We start from the raw sequence: 18,638 nt of genomic DNA on the forward strand, positions 1-18,638 counted from the left end.
GCCCTGAGTCTGTGTGCCATGTGTGCTGGGTGTCCATGGGGAGGGGGTCTGTTCCTGCCGGGCCTGGGAGGCAGTGGGGTGCCCAACCCCATAGAAGCCACTGGAGAAGCCCCAGCAGCTGGGTGTGGTGGGAGGGAGCAGCACACTGAGCAAAGGGGGCATCAGTATTTATTCCCCCACCAAAACACACCCCGTTCCACTGGCACAGCATCCCCACGCCAAGTCCAATAGAAAAATTGTGTGCCACAGGTGCTGGGTCGGCAGCTGGCGGGTGTGGGGCTCAGTGGGGCATCTCGTCGGGGGTCTCAGTGCCTGGGGGGGCTGTGAGGGGTGTACCGGCAGCCCCCAGCTCCTTGGCTCGCCGCCGGCACTCGCGGGCCACCACCACGGGACTGCCAAAGGCCACCAGTACTACAGGGATGAGCCCCAAGTTCACCTGGGGGGATGTCAGGTCATGGGGCTGGGGGGGCTGACCCCACCCAAGGGTTGCCCCCAACCCAGCCCCCCCAGGTCCCCTGTGCTAGGCACAGGACTCCCATTCCCCAAGGGGCAGCCCCCCCACCCTACCATGGGCCAGCACCCTGTTCCTACCATGGCCCAGGACCAGGTTCCCCATCCCACCATGAGGCAGTGCCCCATCCCACCCCAGGACAGGACCCCATACCCCCATGGGGCCTGACCTCATTCCCCTGTGGGACAGGACCCCTTCCCCTGTGGGACAGGACCCCCCATCCCTCCCTGGGACAGGACCCCATACCCCCATGGGGCCTGACCCCATTCCCCTGTGGGACAGGACGCCCATCCCTCCCTGGGACAGGACCCCATACCCCCATGGGGCCTGACCCCATTCCCCTGTGGGACAGGACCCCCATCCCTCCCTGGGACAGGACCCCTTCCCCTGTGGGACAGGACCCCCCATCCTTCCCTGGTACAGGACCCCTTCCCCCATGGGACAGTATCCCTTCCCCCCATGGGACAGGACCCCCACCCCTCCCTGGGGCAGCCATGGGGCAGACACTCACGTAGAAGGGGTCCCCGTTGAGCGGCCCGCGCAACAGGGCGATGCAGGGGTACTGCAGCAGGGCCACCAGCGCCGACAGCGCCATGGCCAGCCCGTACAGCTTCCCAAAGTGCTTCGGGGGGAACCTGCCCGGCCACCCACAGCGTCACCACCACGCCCTGCCGCCCCCCCCGCCCCCGTCCCTGCCATGCCCCAGCCCTGCCACCACCCCCTGCCACCATCGCCCCGTCCCGCTGCGGCGGCGGCCGCAGGACTCACGCGATGGCCAGGAAGGCGGCGTTGCCCCCGTAGAGGAAGGAGCGGCTGACCACCTGCAGCACGAAGGTGGCGAACTGGACGGGCAGCATCGGCACCGCCGCGCAGATGGAGAAAAGCACGCACTGCATCACCGTCACCACCAGCGACAGGATGGACGCCCGCAGGTCTGCCAGTGCCCCCAGGGCTCCTGTGGGCACGGGGGGTCAGGGCACGGAGGGGATGCAGACACGGGCACGGGGGGTCAGGGCACAGAGCGGATATGGACACGGGCACGGGGGGTCAGGGCACAGAGGGGATATGGACACGGGCACGGGGGGTCAGGGCACAGAGGGGATATGGACACGGGCACGGGGGGTCAGGGCACAGAGGGGATATGGACACGGGCACGGGGGGTCAGGGCACGGAGGGGATATGGACACGGGCACGGGGGGTCAGGGCACAGAGGGGATATGGACACGAGCACGGGGGGGATCAGGGCACAGAGGGGATATGGACACGAGCACGGGGGGTCAGGGCACGGAGGGGATATGGACACGGGCACGGGGGGGGTCAGGGCACAGAGGGGATATGGACACGGGCACGGGGGGTCAGGGCACAGAGGGGATATGGACACGGGCACGGGGGGTCAGGACACAGAGGGGATGCAGACACGGGCACGGGGGGGTCAGGGCACAGAGGGGATGCAGACACGGGCACGGGGGGTTCAGGGCACAGAGGGGATATGGACACGGGCACAGGGGGTCAGGGCACAGAGGGGATATGGACACGGGCACGGGGGGTCAGGGCACAGAGGGGATATGGACACGGGCACGGGGGGGTCAGGGCACAGAGGGGATATGGACACGGGCACGGGGGGTCAGGGCACAGAGGGGATATGGACACGGGCACGGGGGGTTCAGGGCACAGAGGGGATATGGACACGGGCACGGGGGGTCAGGGCACAGAGGGGATGCAGACACGGGCACGGGGGGGTCAGGGCACAGAGGGGATGCAGACACGGGCACGGGGGGTTCAGGGCACAGAGGGGATATGGACACGGGCACAGGGGGTCAGGGCACAGAGGGGATATGGACACGGGCACGGGGGGTCAGGGCACAGAGGGGATGCAGACACGGGCACGGGGGGGTCAGGGCACAGAGGGGATATGGACACGGGCACGGGGGGGTCAGGGCACAGAGGGGATGCAGACACGGGCACGGGGGGGTCAGGGCACAGAGGGGATATGGACACGGGCACGGGGGGGTCAGGGCACAGAGGGGATATGGACACGGGCACGGGGGGTCAGGGCACAGAGGGGATATGGACATGAGCACGGTGGGGTCAGGGCCCCTTGGTACCCCCTCCCCAGGCACAGCGGGGTCACGGCGTGGCATGGCAGGGGTGGCACCCAGGCACGAGCCCTGCTGAGGGCACGGTGGGAATGTTAACAGCACGGACACTCCCCAGGGACCCACGTGGCCGGGGCCAGTTACCCTCAGGGTGGGGGGTCTTGCCCCGCTTGTGTCGGTCGAGGATGAGGCCATTCCATGGGGCACAGAGCACCCCGCAGAGCTGGGTGAAGGCGAAGGCGTTGGTGTAGGTGCTCACTGTGGGGGGACAGTGTCAGGGCAGGGCCAGATCCCACCGGGGTGCCCCCGGCCATGCCCCCCGTCCCGGCGGCCGTGCCCTACCCTGGTGGGGATCTCCGCTGGCCAGGTGGTCGAGGAGGGGGTTGAGGGTGCCGATGAAGAGGTAGTGGCGCAGCTGCATGGCGGAGAGCCAGACCACGTGCCAGGCGAAGAGCCACGAGCACACGCAGGCCCCAAAGGATGGCCCAGGGGGGTCCCCGCCACCTGCGCCCCAGGGCTCAGCGGTGGGGACACACCCAGACACGCCTCGCCTGGCCCCGCCCCCAGCCCACCCACTGCTTGCCCCTGGTCACACCCACCCGCTGCCCCCCACATCCACCTACATGGTCACAACCCTTAATCTGCATAGCCACGCCCATCCTTGACCACACCCACTCCCAGCCTGGAGCTACACCCCTTCATCTGTATAGCCACACCCATGCTGTGACCACACCCATGCACAGCCACGCCCACCCCCCGGGCCACTCCCCCATCGTCTGCATAGTCAGGTCCACAGCTCTCCCTGCAGCCACGCCCACGGGGCACGCGTGCCAGTAACCAACACGGCCACGCCCTCCCGAGCTGAGCCCGCCCTGCCCCAGGCAAGCCCCGCCCCCAGCACCTCTCGGGGCGCTGGGCTCCAGGGGGGTCTCTTCGAGGCCGGCCTCCCCCGGCGGGCGCTTCTCCTCGTAGGTGCGGTAGGACTGGGACCGCCTCGAGCACCGCAGCCTGCAGCACCGCCCTGTCACCCCCGGCACCCACCGCCCCCCAGCTGGGACCCCCCACCCCCCACAGGGTGGGACCCACCACCCACTCCGGGATGGGACCCACTACCACCCACCAGATGGGGCCCTCCATGGGATGGGACCCACCACCCACCACAGGATGGGACCCACCACGGGATGGGACCCTCCACCACCCAGGGGATGGGACCCTCCACCACCCTCCACGGGATGGGACCCTCCACCACCCTCCACGGGATGGGACCCTCCACCCTCCATGGGATGGGACCCTCCACCACCCTCCACGGGATGGGACCCTCCACCCTCCATGGGACGGGCACCGCCATCACCACCACTCATGGGATGGCACCAACCACCCACGGGACAGGACCCCCAGGATGGGCACGGCCACCCTGCGGGGTGCAGGCAGGGCCCCCCTACCCGTAGTTGTAGGCGGGGGGCAGTGGGTAGGGGATGTGGGTGCGGGGCATGAGGAAGAGGGTGCGCAGCAGGTGCCAGGCACTGCAGGCTGCCAGGAAGAGGAACATGGCCCGCAGGGACAGCCCGTGCTCGTACAGCACCTGGGGACGGACACAGGGACGGGCTGTCACCGGGCCACACCGGCCACCCGCCACCGCCACAGCCCTGCTCAGGTGCCGGCTGCGTCCCAGCTGTGTCCCCAGACCTCCCTGCAGCGCCTGTGCTGGGAACGGGCACCCGGGGTGCCCAGCACCACCCCCGGCACCCCCAGCACCTCCACTCCGTTACCCCCTGCGCCCACCTTGATGATGAGGAAGATGGCGGACGAGGAGTCGAAGGCCCCGTTGTAGAAGGTGATGATGATGGAGCGGTACTTCCCAAAGAGGTTGCCCACCTGGCATGGAGAGACCCCCCCACGCCATCAGGGCACTCCCCATCACTGGGCAGGGCACCCCGGTCTCTGGGTGGGGGGGTCAGGGTGCCGGGACAACTCACCTGCATGTTGGTGAGGATGAGGAGGATGCCGCCCACTGACAGCATGGACATGGCTGGGAAGAGCAGCACGGCCAGCTCTGGGAACACGGTGGTCAGTGGGGACAAGGAGGGTCCCCACGGGGGCCCCCCCTGGGGCTGGGGCACCCAAGCCCCACAGGGTCTCACCTGGGGTGGAGAAGGCAACGAGCAGGGTCCCGCCAGTGTAGAGAGAGCTAGGATGTGGGGACAGTGGTGACACATGGGGACGGGGTCCAGGGGGGCAGCTGGCACCCCCGCACCCTGGTGTTGCCGGCCCATCAGCACCCAGCACCCCAATATCTCATGGGTGTCCCACCACCGCCTGTCACCCCCGGGGCCAAGGGACGTGGGGGGCTTCTACGGTTATGGGGGTGCCCTGGGAACACTGGGGAGACCTGAGGGTGTATGGGGGGCTGGGGGCAGTGGGGGGCCCCTGGGGCTGTGTGTGGCATGGGGCACGCTGGGGACGCTTGGTGGCACTGGGGGACAGGCGCCAGCAGGGGCTGTGCCCAACCAGTGCCCCAGAGCTAGTGCCCTGAGCTGGCACGGGTGCCCCCCCAGCGGCACAGGTGCCCCCCCGGTGCAGGCAGGGCCCTGCCTGCCCCACCCTGCCTGGCTGCCTCGATAACCCCCCCGCTCTCGATCACATCCCCCACACCAGCCCCCACCACCAGCACCCTAACAAGAAGCCCTCACCGCCCCGGGCACCCATGGGTGTCCCCACTCGGCCCGCCGGTGCTGCCCCCCCACCCCCGTGCCCACTCACATGGCGATGAGGCGGGCGATGGTGGTGCCGAAGCGGTCGAAGATGAAGCCCATAGGGAAGATCATGAAGTTGTTCATGAAGGAGCCGATGGTGAAGACGAGGGAGAACTGCTCGCTCTGCCAGCTGCAGTCTGCGGGGCAGCCGTCAGCGAGGACGCGGGTGGGGGGACAGCGGGGACACGGGGCACGGCAGGGCATGGGGACAGCGGTGATGCGGGCATGGGGACAGCGGGGACGGGGACGGTGGGGATGCAGGCAACCCAGGGCACCAGGCAATGGGGACACAGGGCACCTCAGGTCACTGGCGCCATGTGGACATGGGCCACCGTCACCCCTGGACACGAGCACATGGGGGACACAAGATGGGGTGACAGCGGAGCCAGGGCCACCGCAGGGACAGGGAGAGCGGCTGGCGGGGGACGGGGGACGGAGCCCCTACCAGTCCAGTTGTGGCCGGAGCTGTTGATGGGCTGGCACAGGTCCGCAAAGTAGTGCAGATCCTTGAGGACGAAGACGAGGGAGGCCCAGCCGAAGATGACGCCGCAGAAGGCCCCGCACTCCAGCAGCCCGGAGAGGAGGGTCGCCACACGCTTGGCCACCCCTGCACCCCCCTCCGCCATGTCACCGGCCTGGGGTGTCCCCGCCGCGCCTGCAGGCTGGCAAACGCCAGGGCGTCACACCCCCCCCGGCACCCGCGTGGTGACACCCCCCTGCACCCCCCTGGCACCCGGAGCGGGGTCCTCGGGGCACGTGGGGGCACGTGGCCACCCGGGCAAAGGCCACCGTGGCCCCAGCTCTGCACCTTGTCCCAGTCCGCCAGCAGCTGGCACCAGTCCCCTGCGTGCGCCGGGGCACGGGCAAGGACCCTGCCTGCAGCCGGGGCTTTGCACACGTGCGCCCACGCGCTCACACGCGTGCACACGTACACACATGCGTGCACATGTGCTCACAAGCAGGCACACGCATGCACCCCCCCTCCCCACACCCCAGCGCACCCCCACCCACCTGCACGAGGCCAGGCCCTCCCGCCGTCACCGCTGCCGCCGCCGAGTTTGAACCCAGGCCATGCACAGCCCCGCCACGCACACCTGCACCCCCGCGCCGGCACGGCGCCCCGCTAATCTCCTGGGAGCACCCACGGGCCCTCCAGGGCTGCAGGCACCCGATAGCGGGTCCCCCATCACGCCGGGACCCCCCCCCCCCCGCGGCCTCCTTATCTCCCTGCGCCAGCCAGTCCCAGGGACCCGCCGCCTCCCCTGAGTGCCCGCTTGTCCCCAGGGACCTGGCACAGACCCTGGGGACGCCGGCACTCCCCCGGCAGCCCTGGCACGGGTGCCGAGGACCTGGCATGCTCCCTGGGACGCTGGCGGCTGGCTGACACACCCCTTGGGGCCCCAGCGCACCCCTGGGGACACCGGCAGTTCCCACGGGGACCCTGGCAGGGCTCTTGGAGACACTGCTGCTCCTCTGGGACCCTGGCATATCCCCCCCCGGGGACCCCATCGTGCCCCCACGGACCCTGGGGACACTGTCACCCCTGGGGACCCCACCACTATGCTGCGGACACTGTCACCCTGCCGGGGGCCTGCCGCCCTCCTGGGGAGCTGCCACATCCAGGGGACACCTGGACACCCCGTCCATCCCTGACAGCCCCAGACCCATGTGGCCAGGACCTCGGTGTCACCGGCGTGACCTGCAGCCAGGTGCCACAGGTGCCAAGGCCACATCCCCCATCACCGTCACCAGTGTCCCCCCGTCCCACTCGCCTGCAGGCTCTCTACGTCCACCCAAGCCCCCCATAAGTGTGTCACCGTGCAAGCGTGTCACCGTGGCACCATCCCAAGGCCTGTCCCCGCTCCGGCCGGTGTAATGGCCGTTAATGAGGCCTCATTACAGTGGCCGAGCGGCTAAAGATTAACCCGGCAGCGGGGCCAGGTGGTGCCGGACCCGCAGGCCGGGGGGGCTGCGCTATCTATAGCCACCCCATGGGGGCCAGGGGCCGCTGTGGGGCCGGGGGCTGCCGGGGGGCATCGCCTTCCCAGCGCTGCGGCAATACCCCACTCCGCGGTGGGCAGCTGCCACAGGCAGCCTGAGGCACCCCGGCACGGGCAGCACCGCGGGGCACCCCCAGGCACCCGCTGCAGGCACCATTTGCCACCCAGCTGTACTGATGCGTCCCAGATGTACTGGTTACCCCCCGCCGTACTGGTGTGTCCCAGCCGTACTGGTCACTCCAAGCTGTACTGGTTACCCCAAACCATACTGGTGTGTCCCAGCTGTACTGGCCTCTCCTGGACAGACTGGTGAGCCCCCACACCAGTGAGTGCCCCATACTGGGGGGGAGCAGGAGGGCCTGGGTTGGGGGCCCCTGGCCTTGGTGACTCTGGCCCCTCCAGCCGCGCTGGGCCCCTCAGCTCACCCCGCGCCGTGACTGGGAGGGCAGGAGGGGCCAGGGGACACCCACCCTCCCCGGCAGCAAGGGGCCCAAGCTCGGCCTCGCTCCAGCTCCTCCAGCCTCTTTCATAATAATTAATTGTAACAAAGGCCAGTGTTTTCATCAGGGGCTGCTGGGTCCCCGGGCAGCAAGCACGTGGCTTCTCCAGGTGCTGCTATGGGGCTGGGCTGTGGGTGCCCCACGAGTGCCCTCCTCACCCCACTGCCCTCCCGTGTGGGGTGTCCTGGGGTGGGCAGTGCCAGCACACCACGGAGCAGGGGTAGGCGCAGTGGTGTTGGACAGGCGGGCAGCGGTGGCCACCCAGGCCATGGGGACTTTGCCCGTGCACATGAGGCGGGGGCACACGTGTCCCTGGGGGTGGGCAGTCGTGGGGCACGGCCGTGCTGGCGCCTGGAGCCTGCCCCACGCCACGGGGGCACCCTGCCAGGCGCTCGAGTGCTGGGGGGGGGGGGGAGCGGGGTAGCCTCTGTGGGGCAGAGGGAGGCCGGGGGACGAGGTGGGGGAGACCCCCAGTCATAGCCCTGCCCCACAGCCTCGGGGCTGGCACGGCTCCAAGGCCCAGCCCCCACTCCCGACCACCCTCCATCGCGCCCACAAAGCCACCCCCAGCTCCGCGGCCCCCCCCCCCCCGCCGCGGGACACCCCGCTGCCCACACCGCATGCTGAGGCCATGCGGGCCCCCCCGCTCGCGCTCGCCTGGCCCCCCCATCCCCGGGCGCTGCTCACCCGCGGCGCGGCGGGGCGGGAGGGACCGCGCAGCCGCCCGGCCCGGTGCTCCCGGTGCTCCCGGTCCTGCCGGTGGTCACGGTCTTGCTGGCGCTCACGGTCCTGCTGGTGCTCACGGTGCTCCCCGGGGGGCCCGGTGCTGCGCGGTGTTCCCGGTGCTCCCCGGCGGGGCCCGGAGCTCCCCGGCGGGGCCCGGTGCTGCCCGGTGCCGCCGACCCCTCCGCGGAGGAGTGGTGGAGCGCCCCGGCCCGGACCCGCCCCCCGGGCGGGGCGTGGGGGGGGGTACGCAGGAGGCGGCCCCGGGGGTCACCCCGGGGGTCCGCGCCGGGAGGGGCTGTCCTGGCTGAGAGCCTTCCCACAGCGTGCCACGGCACTACCCACCTCCCCCCGCGAACCCCCCACGGTGCCGTGCCTGTGTCTGCCGTGTCACCCCGGTGCCCCCCGTGACATCTCCAGGTGTGCCGCCTTCTCACCTCGCGTGCCTGCCATGTCCCCCAGCTGTGCTGGCCCCGGGGCCAGCTGTGCCATCCCAGAGCCATCCCCTGGCCAGGCCCCCCCGTGCCCCCCGGCGGACCACCCCGCCCGCGCCCTGCCAGGCTCTGCCAAGGCCTCTGCCCGCTCATGCCCGCCACCGTCCCCGTCCCTGCCCTGGATGGGCTGTGACCCACCTGTCCCTGGCACCCACCCCACAGCCGGCCCGGCCGTGTGCCCCCTGCCTCTCCTCCACCTGGGGCACCCCCGTCCCTCCCATCACCCTCCCCTGGGCCACCCACACCACATTTGCTCCTCTGTCCGTCTGTCCTCCTGCCACCCCATCCATCCGCCCGTCCACCCATCAGTGCTTGCAGCCACCCGTTGTGTCCCCACCCACCCCCACCCCTCCAGCCAGCCATTCATCTGCTCAGCCAGCCACCCATCTGTCTGTCCATCACCCATCCGTCTGTCCATCACCCATCCACCTGCCTGTCCATCACCCATCCATCTGTCCATCACCCATCCGTCTGTCTCCCTCCAATCACAGCTCCATCCGTCCTCACACCCATCCATCTGTCCATCTGTCCCACCACCCATCCTGCAGCCCACCGCCCACCCTGCGTGCATCCTGCCAGCCCTCCTGCCTTCACCCACCCTGCCCTCGGCCCAGCTGTCCATCTGTCCATCCGTCCATCTGTCCACCCACCTCTCCAGCTGTCCTCCACCCAGCCACCCTTCCATCCATCCCTCCGTGGACAACCGCCACCCATCGCTGCCCACCCTGGGCCCAGCCAGTGGCACTGGGGCTCTGCCCTGCCATGCCTTGGTCCTCCGCAGGCAGGTGGGCGCAGACACCCACTGGTGGGTCCTTCCAGACCCCCCCCGCAGACCCCACGGCATGGGGTGCACCCCATACCCTGACACGGCTTGCAGGGGGTGCCCCCACTGGCGTGGCCGTGGGCCCATGCTGGGGATGCTGGGGGCACCGGCAGGGCGGGGAGCGGATGGCAGCCCCTGAGTCAGCCCCGCAGCGCCCACGCCCCCACCCACGGGTGCCCGCCGCGCCTGCCGCACCAGCTTGTGGTATTTCGCTCGCCGGGAGCCGCGCCGGAGACGGCGCCGCAAACACGCCACTGGTGCCAGCTTGTGCCGCCGCAGCCTGGCGCGGCCACGCGTGCCCCCCTCCCCGCCCCACGTGGGCATCAGCGTGGGGTCCGCTGCAAGGCACTTACACCCCACATCCCGCCGGCCGCCGGTCGTGGGGGCAGCTTGCTGCGGTCCCGGGTGGGAGCGGCGCGCCCGGCACCATGGACAGCGCCGGCTTCGGCACCGCGGACAGCGCCGCGGTCCTGCGTGGGTGTGGAGCAAGCACCGCGTCCCCGCGCCAAGGGCCCTCCCGGCGGCCCTCTGGGTGCCGGGCTCCCAGCCCCGCCACACCCACCCGTGGGCAGACCCCGCCGGGCTCCTCGGCGTCCGTGCGGGCACGGCAGCCCCTCGCGAGTACCAAGATCGTGGGAGGGAGGGACGCCCCCCGCCGTGTCCCGTGCTGACGGCAAGCCCCGCGTCCCCGTGGTGGGGAGTTCCCCCCGTGGGTCCCGCAGCGCGTCCCCCGTGGGCACCCGCAGCGCGTCTCCCTCTCCCCGCCGGGGGTCCCTCGTGGGCCGCCCCCCCGCGTGAGGCGGGGCGGCCCGGCCCGGGAAGGGTTAAGCGGCGGGGCCGGCGGCGGGGGGCGGAGCGCGGCCGCCCCGGGATAAGGCGCGGCGTGGGGCAGGGCTCAGCCCCACCGGCGCGGCGGGCAGAGCCGTGCCGAGCCCGAGCCCACCCGTGCCCGCAGCCCACCCGTGCCATGCCCCGGGGCGGCGGCGGCTGCTGCTCCCGGCGGCGCGGCGGGGGCGAAGGGGGCGAGCAGCCCCCCCGGCACCGGCCATGAGCCCCCGGGCAGCGGGCAGCGCCTGAGCGGCGGCCCCGCCATGCGGCCCCCCACGGCTCGGGACCTGCCCCCAGGTAGGCGTGGGGACGGGCGGGGGGCCCACGGGGTCGACTGAGCCCCGGGGGGCGGCGCCCCGGGGTGCCACCCTGCAGAGGACCCGGCGCGGAGCGGCAGCGCGGGGTGTGGGTGTCTCGGGGTGCGTGGGGAGCCCGGTGACGCCCCGGGGCGCGCAGCCCGGTGTGGGGGTGCCCCGCGACCCGCGGGGAGCCCGGAGCCAGTCCGGACCGACGTCGGGGTGCGCCCCGACCCACGGAGTTCCCGGTGCAGCTCGGGGACTCGCAGCCCGGCGTAGTGGTACCCCGGGATCCACGGGGAGCCCGGGACCACCCTGGGGTGCACAGCCTGGGGTGCGGGTACAGCCCCGGCGCACCCCAGGGTGCCCGGTGCCACCCCAGGGGCACAGCCCGGCGTGAGGGTGCCGCGGGACCCACGGGGTGCCCGGTGCGGCATCGGGATGCATAGCCTGGCGTGGGGGTGCCCCACGACTTACGGGGTACCCGGTGCCACCCCAGGACCCCCAGCCCGGCGTGGGGGAGACCCAGGCCACGCCCAGTGCACCGTGTGGGCACCACCGGGGTGCAGAGAGCGCCGGGGTCACCCCGCGGGTGGGTGCCGCGGGCTCCGTGGGGTACCCACGAACGGCGTGCCGGTTCCGTACCAGGACCTGGAGGGGTGTGGGGAGGGAGGGGCGTGGAGGGGGGGATTGGCACGGGAAAAAACGACGCCCGGGAGCCGGTGACTTCAGCTCCCAACTGAGTCAGCCCGCGGCGAGGGGGAGTGACAGATGGGACGCGGGTGGGGGGCGCACGCCGGCACGGGGCGCCGGGGGAGGGGGGCGGCGCTGAGCAGCTGCGCCGGACGCCTCCGTGGGTGGGTGGGGGTGTGTCCCCCCCCCGTGGCGCGCTAGGGGAGGCGAGGGGGCCGGTGGCCCCCCCCTCCCCGTGCACCGGAGGTGACCCCTCTCCCCTCCCCCGGTACCGGCGGCTGGGAGCACACCCGCATCCCCGGGCGTGGGGCCAGGCCGCCGGGCTGAATTATGGATGAAGCTCTCGGGTTGCAGCCGGGGGGGGGGCCGGGGGGGGGGGGATGGACACGGCAGGGGGGGGTGGGGAGCGGCGGCGCTGAACACCCGGAGCGGCGGCGGCGCGTGTCACCGGCGAGAGCGTCAGCCCGCGCCCACGCGCGTCCCGCCCCGCACGTGGCCGCGGCACGCGCGCACGTGGCACCGCCCCGTTGTGCGGGGTGGGGTATGTCGTGTGTCCCCCCCCCCCGAGTGGGGACGGTCCCGGGGTGTGTGGCCATTTGCAGAGGGCAGGGTCCAGGGGGATCCCACGGGAGGGTCGCCCCGTGGGGTTGGCATGGCTGCTTGAGGCGTCCTGGGGGACAGTGGCTCTGTAGGGGCAGTCGTAGCCCTGGGGGGAGTCCCATGGGAGTGTGGCCATGTGGGGTGGCCAGGGACCTGTGGGGGTCCCGGGGGACTGTGGCCCCAGGGGGCGGCCACAGCCCCAGGGGTCCCAGATGAACACAATCCAATGAGGCAGTCCTTTTTGGGGCGCCCAGCCCTGTGGGGTGGGCGTGGTGCTATGGGGCAGCATGGCCTGGGGGTTGTGTCTTTGGGGAGCACAGCCCTGTGGGGCTGACATGGGCCTGGGGGCTCCAGGGGGACCACGGCCCTGTGGGGTGGGCACGGCCTTGGGGTTCTCCTGGGGGACCAGAGCCGTATGGGTGGGCATGGCCCTGGGGGGATCCTGCGGGGCCACGGCCATGTGGGGCGGGCAAGGTCCTGGGTCGGCTTCTGGGGGTGCAGTTCCCAGGGCGCCCTGTGCCCCGGGGGGCTGCCTGGGAGGGCCCCGCCGGGGCGGTGGGCGTGCTGGGCCGGGGCAGTGCCCCCGCCGACGCCCCACGCTGACGCCCCGCTGTGCCCGCAGGCGGGCGCCTGGCGGCCTTGCTGCTGGCGGCACTGGCGTGGGTGCCCGGCGGGGCGCCCGCCTGCCCCGCGCTCTGCACCTGCTACGTCTCGCCGCCCACCGTCAGCTGCCAGGCCAACAACTTCTCCTCGGTGCCCGCGGGGCTCCCGCCTGGCGCCCGCCGCCTCTTCCTGCAGAACAACGTCATCAGGGCGCTGCGGGCGGGCACCTTCGGGCCCAGCACTGTCACCCTCTGGCTCTACTCCAACAACATCTCCTCCATCCAGCCGGGCACCTTCCGCCACCTGCCCGCCCTGGAGGAGCTCGACCTGGGTGACAACCCCCACCTCCGCGTCCTGGCCCCCGACACCTTCCACGGTCTCCGGCGCCTCCAGGCCCTGCACCTCTATCGGTGCCAGCTGGCCAGCCTGCCCAGCGCCATCTTCCGCGGCCTCCACAGCCTCCAGTACCTCTACCTGCAGGAGAACGGGCTGCTCTACCTCCAGGTCCGCCACGGCTCTGGGCTTCCGTGGAGCAGCTGTGGGGTGCCCGTGGGGCAGGGCTCTGGGGCGTGCCTGGGGGAAGGGGGAGCCCCTGGGGCAGGGGGTGGGGGAGGCACCTGAAGCGGGATGGTGGGTGATGCCAGCAGGGCACGGGCGCAGGACCCAGCTTGGTGGGAGACCCAGAGGTCGAGGTGATGGGTGACACCCATGGAGCCAGGATGTGGGACAAGGGGACACTCCTGAAGCCAGCGCGTGGGGCAGAGTGGCAGGTGATGCTCATGGAGCAGGGACACGGGACAGAGTGGTAGCCGTGGGACCGTGTCGCGGGTGACACCAGCAGGGCAGGGATGCAGGAGGGGGCTCATGGTGATCGGCACAGGATAAGGTGTTGGATGATGCCATGGAGCAGGGGCACAGGCCACGGGTGACACCCACGGAGCAGGAACATGGGGAAGGGTGATGCCGGCAGGACAAGGCCACGGGGCGGGGCGGTGGGTGATGCCCATGGAGTACGGATGCAGGACAGGGTGATGGGAGATGCTCATGGAGCAGGGTCCCAGGGGCGGGCGATGGGTGATGCCTGCAGGACAGGGACACGGAAAAGGGCTGGGAGCTCCCTGGTGGGGCTGCACACCCCATACCTACGCCCCTCTCCCTGCCTCCACTGCAGGACGACCTCTTTGCCGACCTGGCCAACCTGAGCCACCTCTTCCTACATGGGAACCGGGTGCGGGCGCTATCGGAGGGTGTTTTCCGAGGGTTGCCCAGCCTGGACCGCCTGCTGCTGCACGCCAACCGCCTGGTCACCATCCACCGCCACGCCTTCCAGGGCCTGGCTCACCTCACCATCCTCTACCTGTTCAACAACAGCCTGGTGGCGCTGCCCGGGGACCCACTGGCCGCCCTGCCCGCCCTCCAGTTCCTGCGCCTCAACGCCAACCCCTGGGCCTGCGACTGCCGCGCTCGCCCGCTCTGGGCTTGGTTCCGGCGCACCCGCGTCTCCAGCTCCCCCGTCCCCTGCGCCAGCCCCCCGCACCGCCGGGGCACCGACCTGCGCCACCTCCGCCCCCGCGACTTCGATGCCTGCCCTGAGGACGAGGAGGAGGAGGAGGAAGATGGTGGCATCGGTGGGGTGGCGGTGATGGGCACCCCTGGGCGGGCGCTGGGTCGCCCTGGTACCCTCCCGGCTGCGCCACCCTCTGCCTTCTACCGTGACGGCCTGCCCCCCCATGACCTGCGGGGACCCCAGCCCCGGCCACCCCCACCTTCCCGTGACTCCCGTGGCCCCCCCGGGGATGCCCGCTGCCCCGGGGCACCCTGTGCCCCCACGGCCGCCGCCACCCCCCGCCAGCCCCACGTCATCCTGCCTCTCCTGGGTCTGCTCCTGCCCCGGCTCTGAGCCCCCCCTGGCACCCCAGGGGGGTCCTGGCTCCTCAGGGTGCCTGTGCCCCCCTTCTCCGCAAGGGGGGGCCCCTAGAACTGTGTGGGGCGACTGGGGGGGCTGCAGGATGCAGGGGGATCCCCCCCATCCTGAGTGGGAAAAACCCCCAACAGGAACAGAAAGGTGGGAAATTATTTATTAAAAATGGTCTTATTTTGGGAGAGCGGGGCCTCTTGGCTGCTGCGGGGGGGGGGGGGGCAGGGGGGCCGCTGCCTTTCCAGGTCACTGCCTGCTCTCCTGCAATATTGATGGCACCGCCGCTGCGCCGGAGCGGCTGGAGGGCAGCGAGGCGTGCACAGCTCGCTGCGGGGACGGACAGACAAACCCCCCCTGTGGCTGCACCCCGAGCCGCAGGGTGTGTATGCACAAGCACCTGCTGCCACGCAGCACCCGCCACTGCAGGGCCCGGTGACACGACCGCTGGCGCCCCACACCCTTCACGGGGTGCTGGCACCACTGACGGGTGTAACGGGAGCCACGGGGCCACCGAGCCACCGCCTGTGCCGTCACTCGCGCCCTGCACAGCCTGACCCACTTTCCAACACACAGACAGCGCATGCACTGACAGGCTGCGGACAGACAGACACATGGATGCTGCCCACCCGTGGCCTGGATCCCTTTCGGTGGGTGTCACGCTGCAGGTCACCCAGGGTCAGGGTGTCCCTGCGGGTCTGCAGGGCGACCCTGTGCTGTTGTAGCTCTCCAGGCGTCCCTGGCCCCTCCGACTGTCCCTGTGGGTACGTGGGTACGTCTGTGCGTGTCCGGGCTGCCCCTGCTCAGGTGTTCCCACCCTCCTCCCCAGGTGTCTCTGGATGTCCCCACGCGTTCCTCGTCCACGTGTGGGTGTCTCTGGGCTGTCCCTGCCCAGGTGTCCCTGGGGTGTTCCCGCATGGTCCCTGCCTGGGTGCCCCAAGCAGGGCTGGCTGTCTCGGGGGTGTCACTGAGTGGTGTCCCTGTCCCTCCCTGGCTGCTCCGGGACTGTGCCTGTGTGGGGTCTTCCTGCACTGTCCCCCATGGTATCCCCCGGCCAGCAGGCAGACAGGGGCAGAGCCCCATCCCCACCCCACAGGGGATTATGAGGGGCTCAGCCTGGCTCTGCCTAATCCTGGGGATTACATGGGCTGGGCCTAGGCAGGGGATGACGGGGGGCACCCAGAGGTGCCCCTCAAGGACACAGCATGCGGCAGCTGGGGACAGCAAGGGCAGGCTCCCCAAAAGCATCCGCTGGCACTGCCAGGTTCAAAGTGCACCCCAACCCATCACCAGGGGGTGGATTTGGGGAGGTGTGAGGGAAGCAAACCAGCTGGCCCAAAGCCTTCAGTTTATTGGGGTGAGGGGGGTGGGGGCCAGGGAGGCTCAGGCAGTGCCGGTGCCCTGCTGCATGCGCTTGAGAAGCTCCTCATCCTGCAGCGAAAGCTCCGTCAGCTTCTTGCCCATCCTCTCGTGGACCTCCAGGTACTTGGCCACGCAGCGGTCAAGGCACACGCTCTCACCCTTCGAAAGCTCCGCATCCTTGTAGTGGGGGGGGACGCACTTTCGGTGGCACGCCTGCGTCATCCTGCATGGCACCCGCACCATCAGTCCCTCAAGCAGCTCTGCCACACGCAACCCTGGGCAGCCCCGAGCCCCAGCACCCCAGCACTTCCTATCCCAGCCCAGGCACCTTCAGCACCCCCAACACCCCCCAGCCCAGGGCACCGCTGTGCCCCCCAGCACCTCCACAGCCTGGGCAATCCCATGCCTCCAGCCCCAGGTACCCCCAGTGCTCCCCCCAGCCCCAGGCACCCCCAGTGCCCCCAGCACCCACTGTGCCCCCAAGCCCCGGGCACCCCCCGTGCCCCCCAGCACCTGGCCAGCCTGGGCACTGCCCGTGACCCCAGCACCCCTAGTGCCCCCACCCTGCCCAGGGCACCGCCAGTGGCCCCCAGCCCCAGACACCGCCGGTGCTCCCAGCACCCCACCAGCCTGGGCAACCCGAGTGCCCTCCGGCCCCGGGAGCCCCCGTGCCCCCCAGCACCTGCCCAGCCTGGGCACCCCCGTGTCCCCAGCACCCCCAGTGCCCCCCCAGCCCCAGACACCCCCGGTGCCCCCAGCACCTGCCAGCCTGGGCACTTCCAGCACCCCCAGCCCCAGGCACCCCAATGCCCCCCAGCCCCAGGCACCCCCGGTGCCCCCAGTGTCCCAACCTGGGCACCCCAATGTTCCCCAGCCGGAGCAGCACCAACGTCCCCCCAGCGCCGCCCCCCGGAGAGCGCACCGGTTGTACATGTCGGCCATCATGTCCACCTCCAGCTCGGCCGCCAGCTGCTGCGCCCGCAGCGGGTCCATGGCGGCCGAGCCCACCTCGCCTCACCACCGCCGGCGGCCGGCAGGAACCACGTGGGCGCCGCGCTTCCGCCCACGCGCGGCACCGCCCCGCCCCGCCGCCAGATTCGGCCAATAGAAGCCAGGCGGGTGGGGGAACGGCAGTGCTTCCCCAACGCTGATAGGGCTCCGCGGGAGAGGGCGTGGCGGCGCCGACAGCCAAGGAGAGGCGGGCAGGCGGTGGGAGGGCACGGCGCGCGCTTAGCCAGGCCTTTGCCCTGCAGGGGCGGGCCCGGCGGCGCGGGGGGCGGGCCCGGCGGCGCGGGGGGCGGGCCCGGCGGCGCGGGGGGCGGGCCCGGCGGCGCGGGGGGCGGGCCCGGCGGCGCGGGGGGCGGGCCCGGCGGCGCGGGGGGCGGGCCCGGCGGCGCGGGGGGCGGGCCCGGCGGCGCGGGGGGCGGGCCCGGCGGCGCGGGGGGCGGGCCCGGCGGCGCGGGGGGCGGGCCCGGCGGCGCGGGGGGCGGGCCCGGCGGCGCGGGGGGCGGGCCCGGGGCCGGGGGCTCCGCCGTGTCCCCTCCGTGTCCTCGCCGCCGGTCCAGCCCTGCGTCACCCATGTCGCCCCGTGTCTGTGTCCCTCCGTGTCCCCCCCCGTCCCCCGCGTGTCTGCGCCCCCCAGCTCTCCCTGTCCCTGCCCTGGGTACCCATGTCCCCCCGCGGGCCCTTTTGGGGTGTCCCCGGTGCCCGGGCGGGAGGGCCGGCGTGTCCCCTTCCCCCGCTGTGACCCGGCGGCTGCCCCGGACCGTCCCCGCCCGTCCCCACGCGTGTCCCCGGGGCCCCCCACGCGCGCCCCGCGCCCCGCGGGTGGGCGGTGAGTGAAGGCGGCACCTGCCCCCGCCGTGTAAAAATAGCCCCGGGGCGGGCGGGGCGAGCCCGGGCGGCGGCGGGAGCGGGGAGCGGGGAGCGGGTACGGGGCGAGCGGGTCGGGGGGCCGGGGGGGTCGGGGGGGCACGGGGCGAGCGGGTCTGGGGGGTCGGGGGGACACGGGGGAGTCGGGGGAGCACAGGGCGAGCGGGGCTGAGGGCCGGGGGGGTCCGCGGGGCACGGGGCGAGCTGGGCCGGGGGGGTCGGGGGGTCACGGGGTGAGCGGGGCTGGGGGGACACGGGGGGGTCGGGGGTATACGGGGCGAACGGGGCTGGGGGGGCCGGGAGGAGGTATGGGGGTGCCGGGATGGGACATGGGGGGGCCGGGAGAGGGTATGGGGGGATGGGAGGGGGACATGGGGAGTGGGAGGGCGTTTGGAGGGTCGAGAGGGGGAATAGGAGGAACCGGGAGGGGGTTTGGGGGCAGCGGGATGGGACACGGGGCGCTGAGTAGCAGAATGGGGGGTGGGATAGGGCATGGGGGGCTGGGAGGGGGCGGTTGGGGGCTTAGGATTAGGTGTGGGGGTGCCGGGACAGGACATGGAGGGTCGGGA

The 18,638-nt window shown here is 72.0% G+C and overlaps 3 protein-coding genes across 5 annotated transcripts; 1 reads left to right on the top strand and 2 right to left on the bottom strand.

The window, feature by feature from the left end:
- Nucleotides 1–152: 152 nt before the first annotated feature.
- SLC43A3 (solute carrier family 43 member 3) lies at nucleotides 153–8,799 on the bottom strand. Of its 3 annotated transcripts, none has more exons than XM_064453210.1 (13): nucleotides 8,548–8,799; nucleotides 5,806–6,022; nucleotides 5,368–5,497; nucleotides 4,749–4,795; nucleotides 4,584–4,660; nucleotides 4,390–4,482; nucleotides 4,050–4,189; nucleotides 3,509–3,615; nucleotides 2,950–3,111; nucleotides 2,752–2,865; nucleotides 1,280–1,466; nucleotides 1,023–1,146; nucleotides 153–436 (listed from the first exon to the last, which is right to left on the bottom strand). In XM_064453210.1, the coding sequence occupies exons 2-13, from the start codon at nucleotides 5,984–5,986 to the stop codon at nucleotides 281–283; spliced, it is 1,518 nt and encodes a 505-aa protein (XP_064309280.1). In that variant the 5' UTR covers nucleotides 5,987–6,022; nucleotides 8,548–8,799; the 3' UTR covers nucleotides 153–280. The 3 variants fall into 3 exon arrangements, with proteins under 3 accessions (XP_064309280.1, XP_064309281.1, XP_064309279.1); XM_064453211.1 differs by lacking the exon at nucleotides 8,548–8,799 and adding an exon at nucleotides 7,178–7,268; XM_064453209.1 differs by lacking the exon at nucleotides 8,548–8,799 and adding an exon at nucleotides 6,372–6,495.
- A 1,972-nt stretch (nucleotides 8,800–10,771) lies between these two features.
- RTN4RL2 (reticulon 4 receptor like 2) lies at nucleotides 10,772–15,025 on the top strand. Its single transcript, XM_064453196.1, has 3 exons — nucleotides 10,772–11,025; nucleotides 12,940–13,424; nucleotides 14,092–15,025. Exons 1-3 carry the CDS (start codon nucleotides 10,992–10,994, stop codon nucleotides 14,818–14,820), a joined length of 1,248 nt encoding a protein of 415 aa, XP_064309266.1. The 5' UTR covers nucleotides 10,772–10,991; the 3' UTR covers nucleotides 14,821–15,025.
- Nucleotides 15,026–16,166: 1,141 nt separating this feature from the next.
- Nucleotides 16,167–17,279, bottom strand: TIMM10 (translocase of inner mitochondrial membrane 10). The gene is made up of 2 exons (XM_064453197.1): nucleotides 17,120–17,279; nucleotides 16,167–16,420 (listed from the first exon to the last, which is right to left on the bottom strand). Exons 1-2 carry the CDS (start codon nucleotides 17,188–17,190, stop codon nucleotides 16,219–16,221), a joined length of 273 nt encoding a protein of 90 aa, XP_064309267.1. The 5' UTR covers nucleotides 17,191–17,279; the 3' UTR covers nucleotides 16,167–16,218.
- Between the last annotated feature and the right edge of the window lie 1,359 nt (nucleotides 17,280–18,638).

This window comes from Phalacrocorax carbo, chromosome 5 (assembly GCF_963921805.1).
Source record: "Phalacrocorax carbo chromosome 5, bPhaCar2.1, whole genome shotgun sequence".
In the NCBI taxonomy this organism is placed as follows: Eukaryota; Metazoa; Chordata; class Aves; order Suliformes; family Phalacrocoracidae; genus Phalacrocorax; species Phalacrocorax carbo.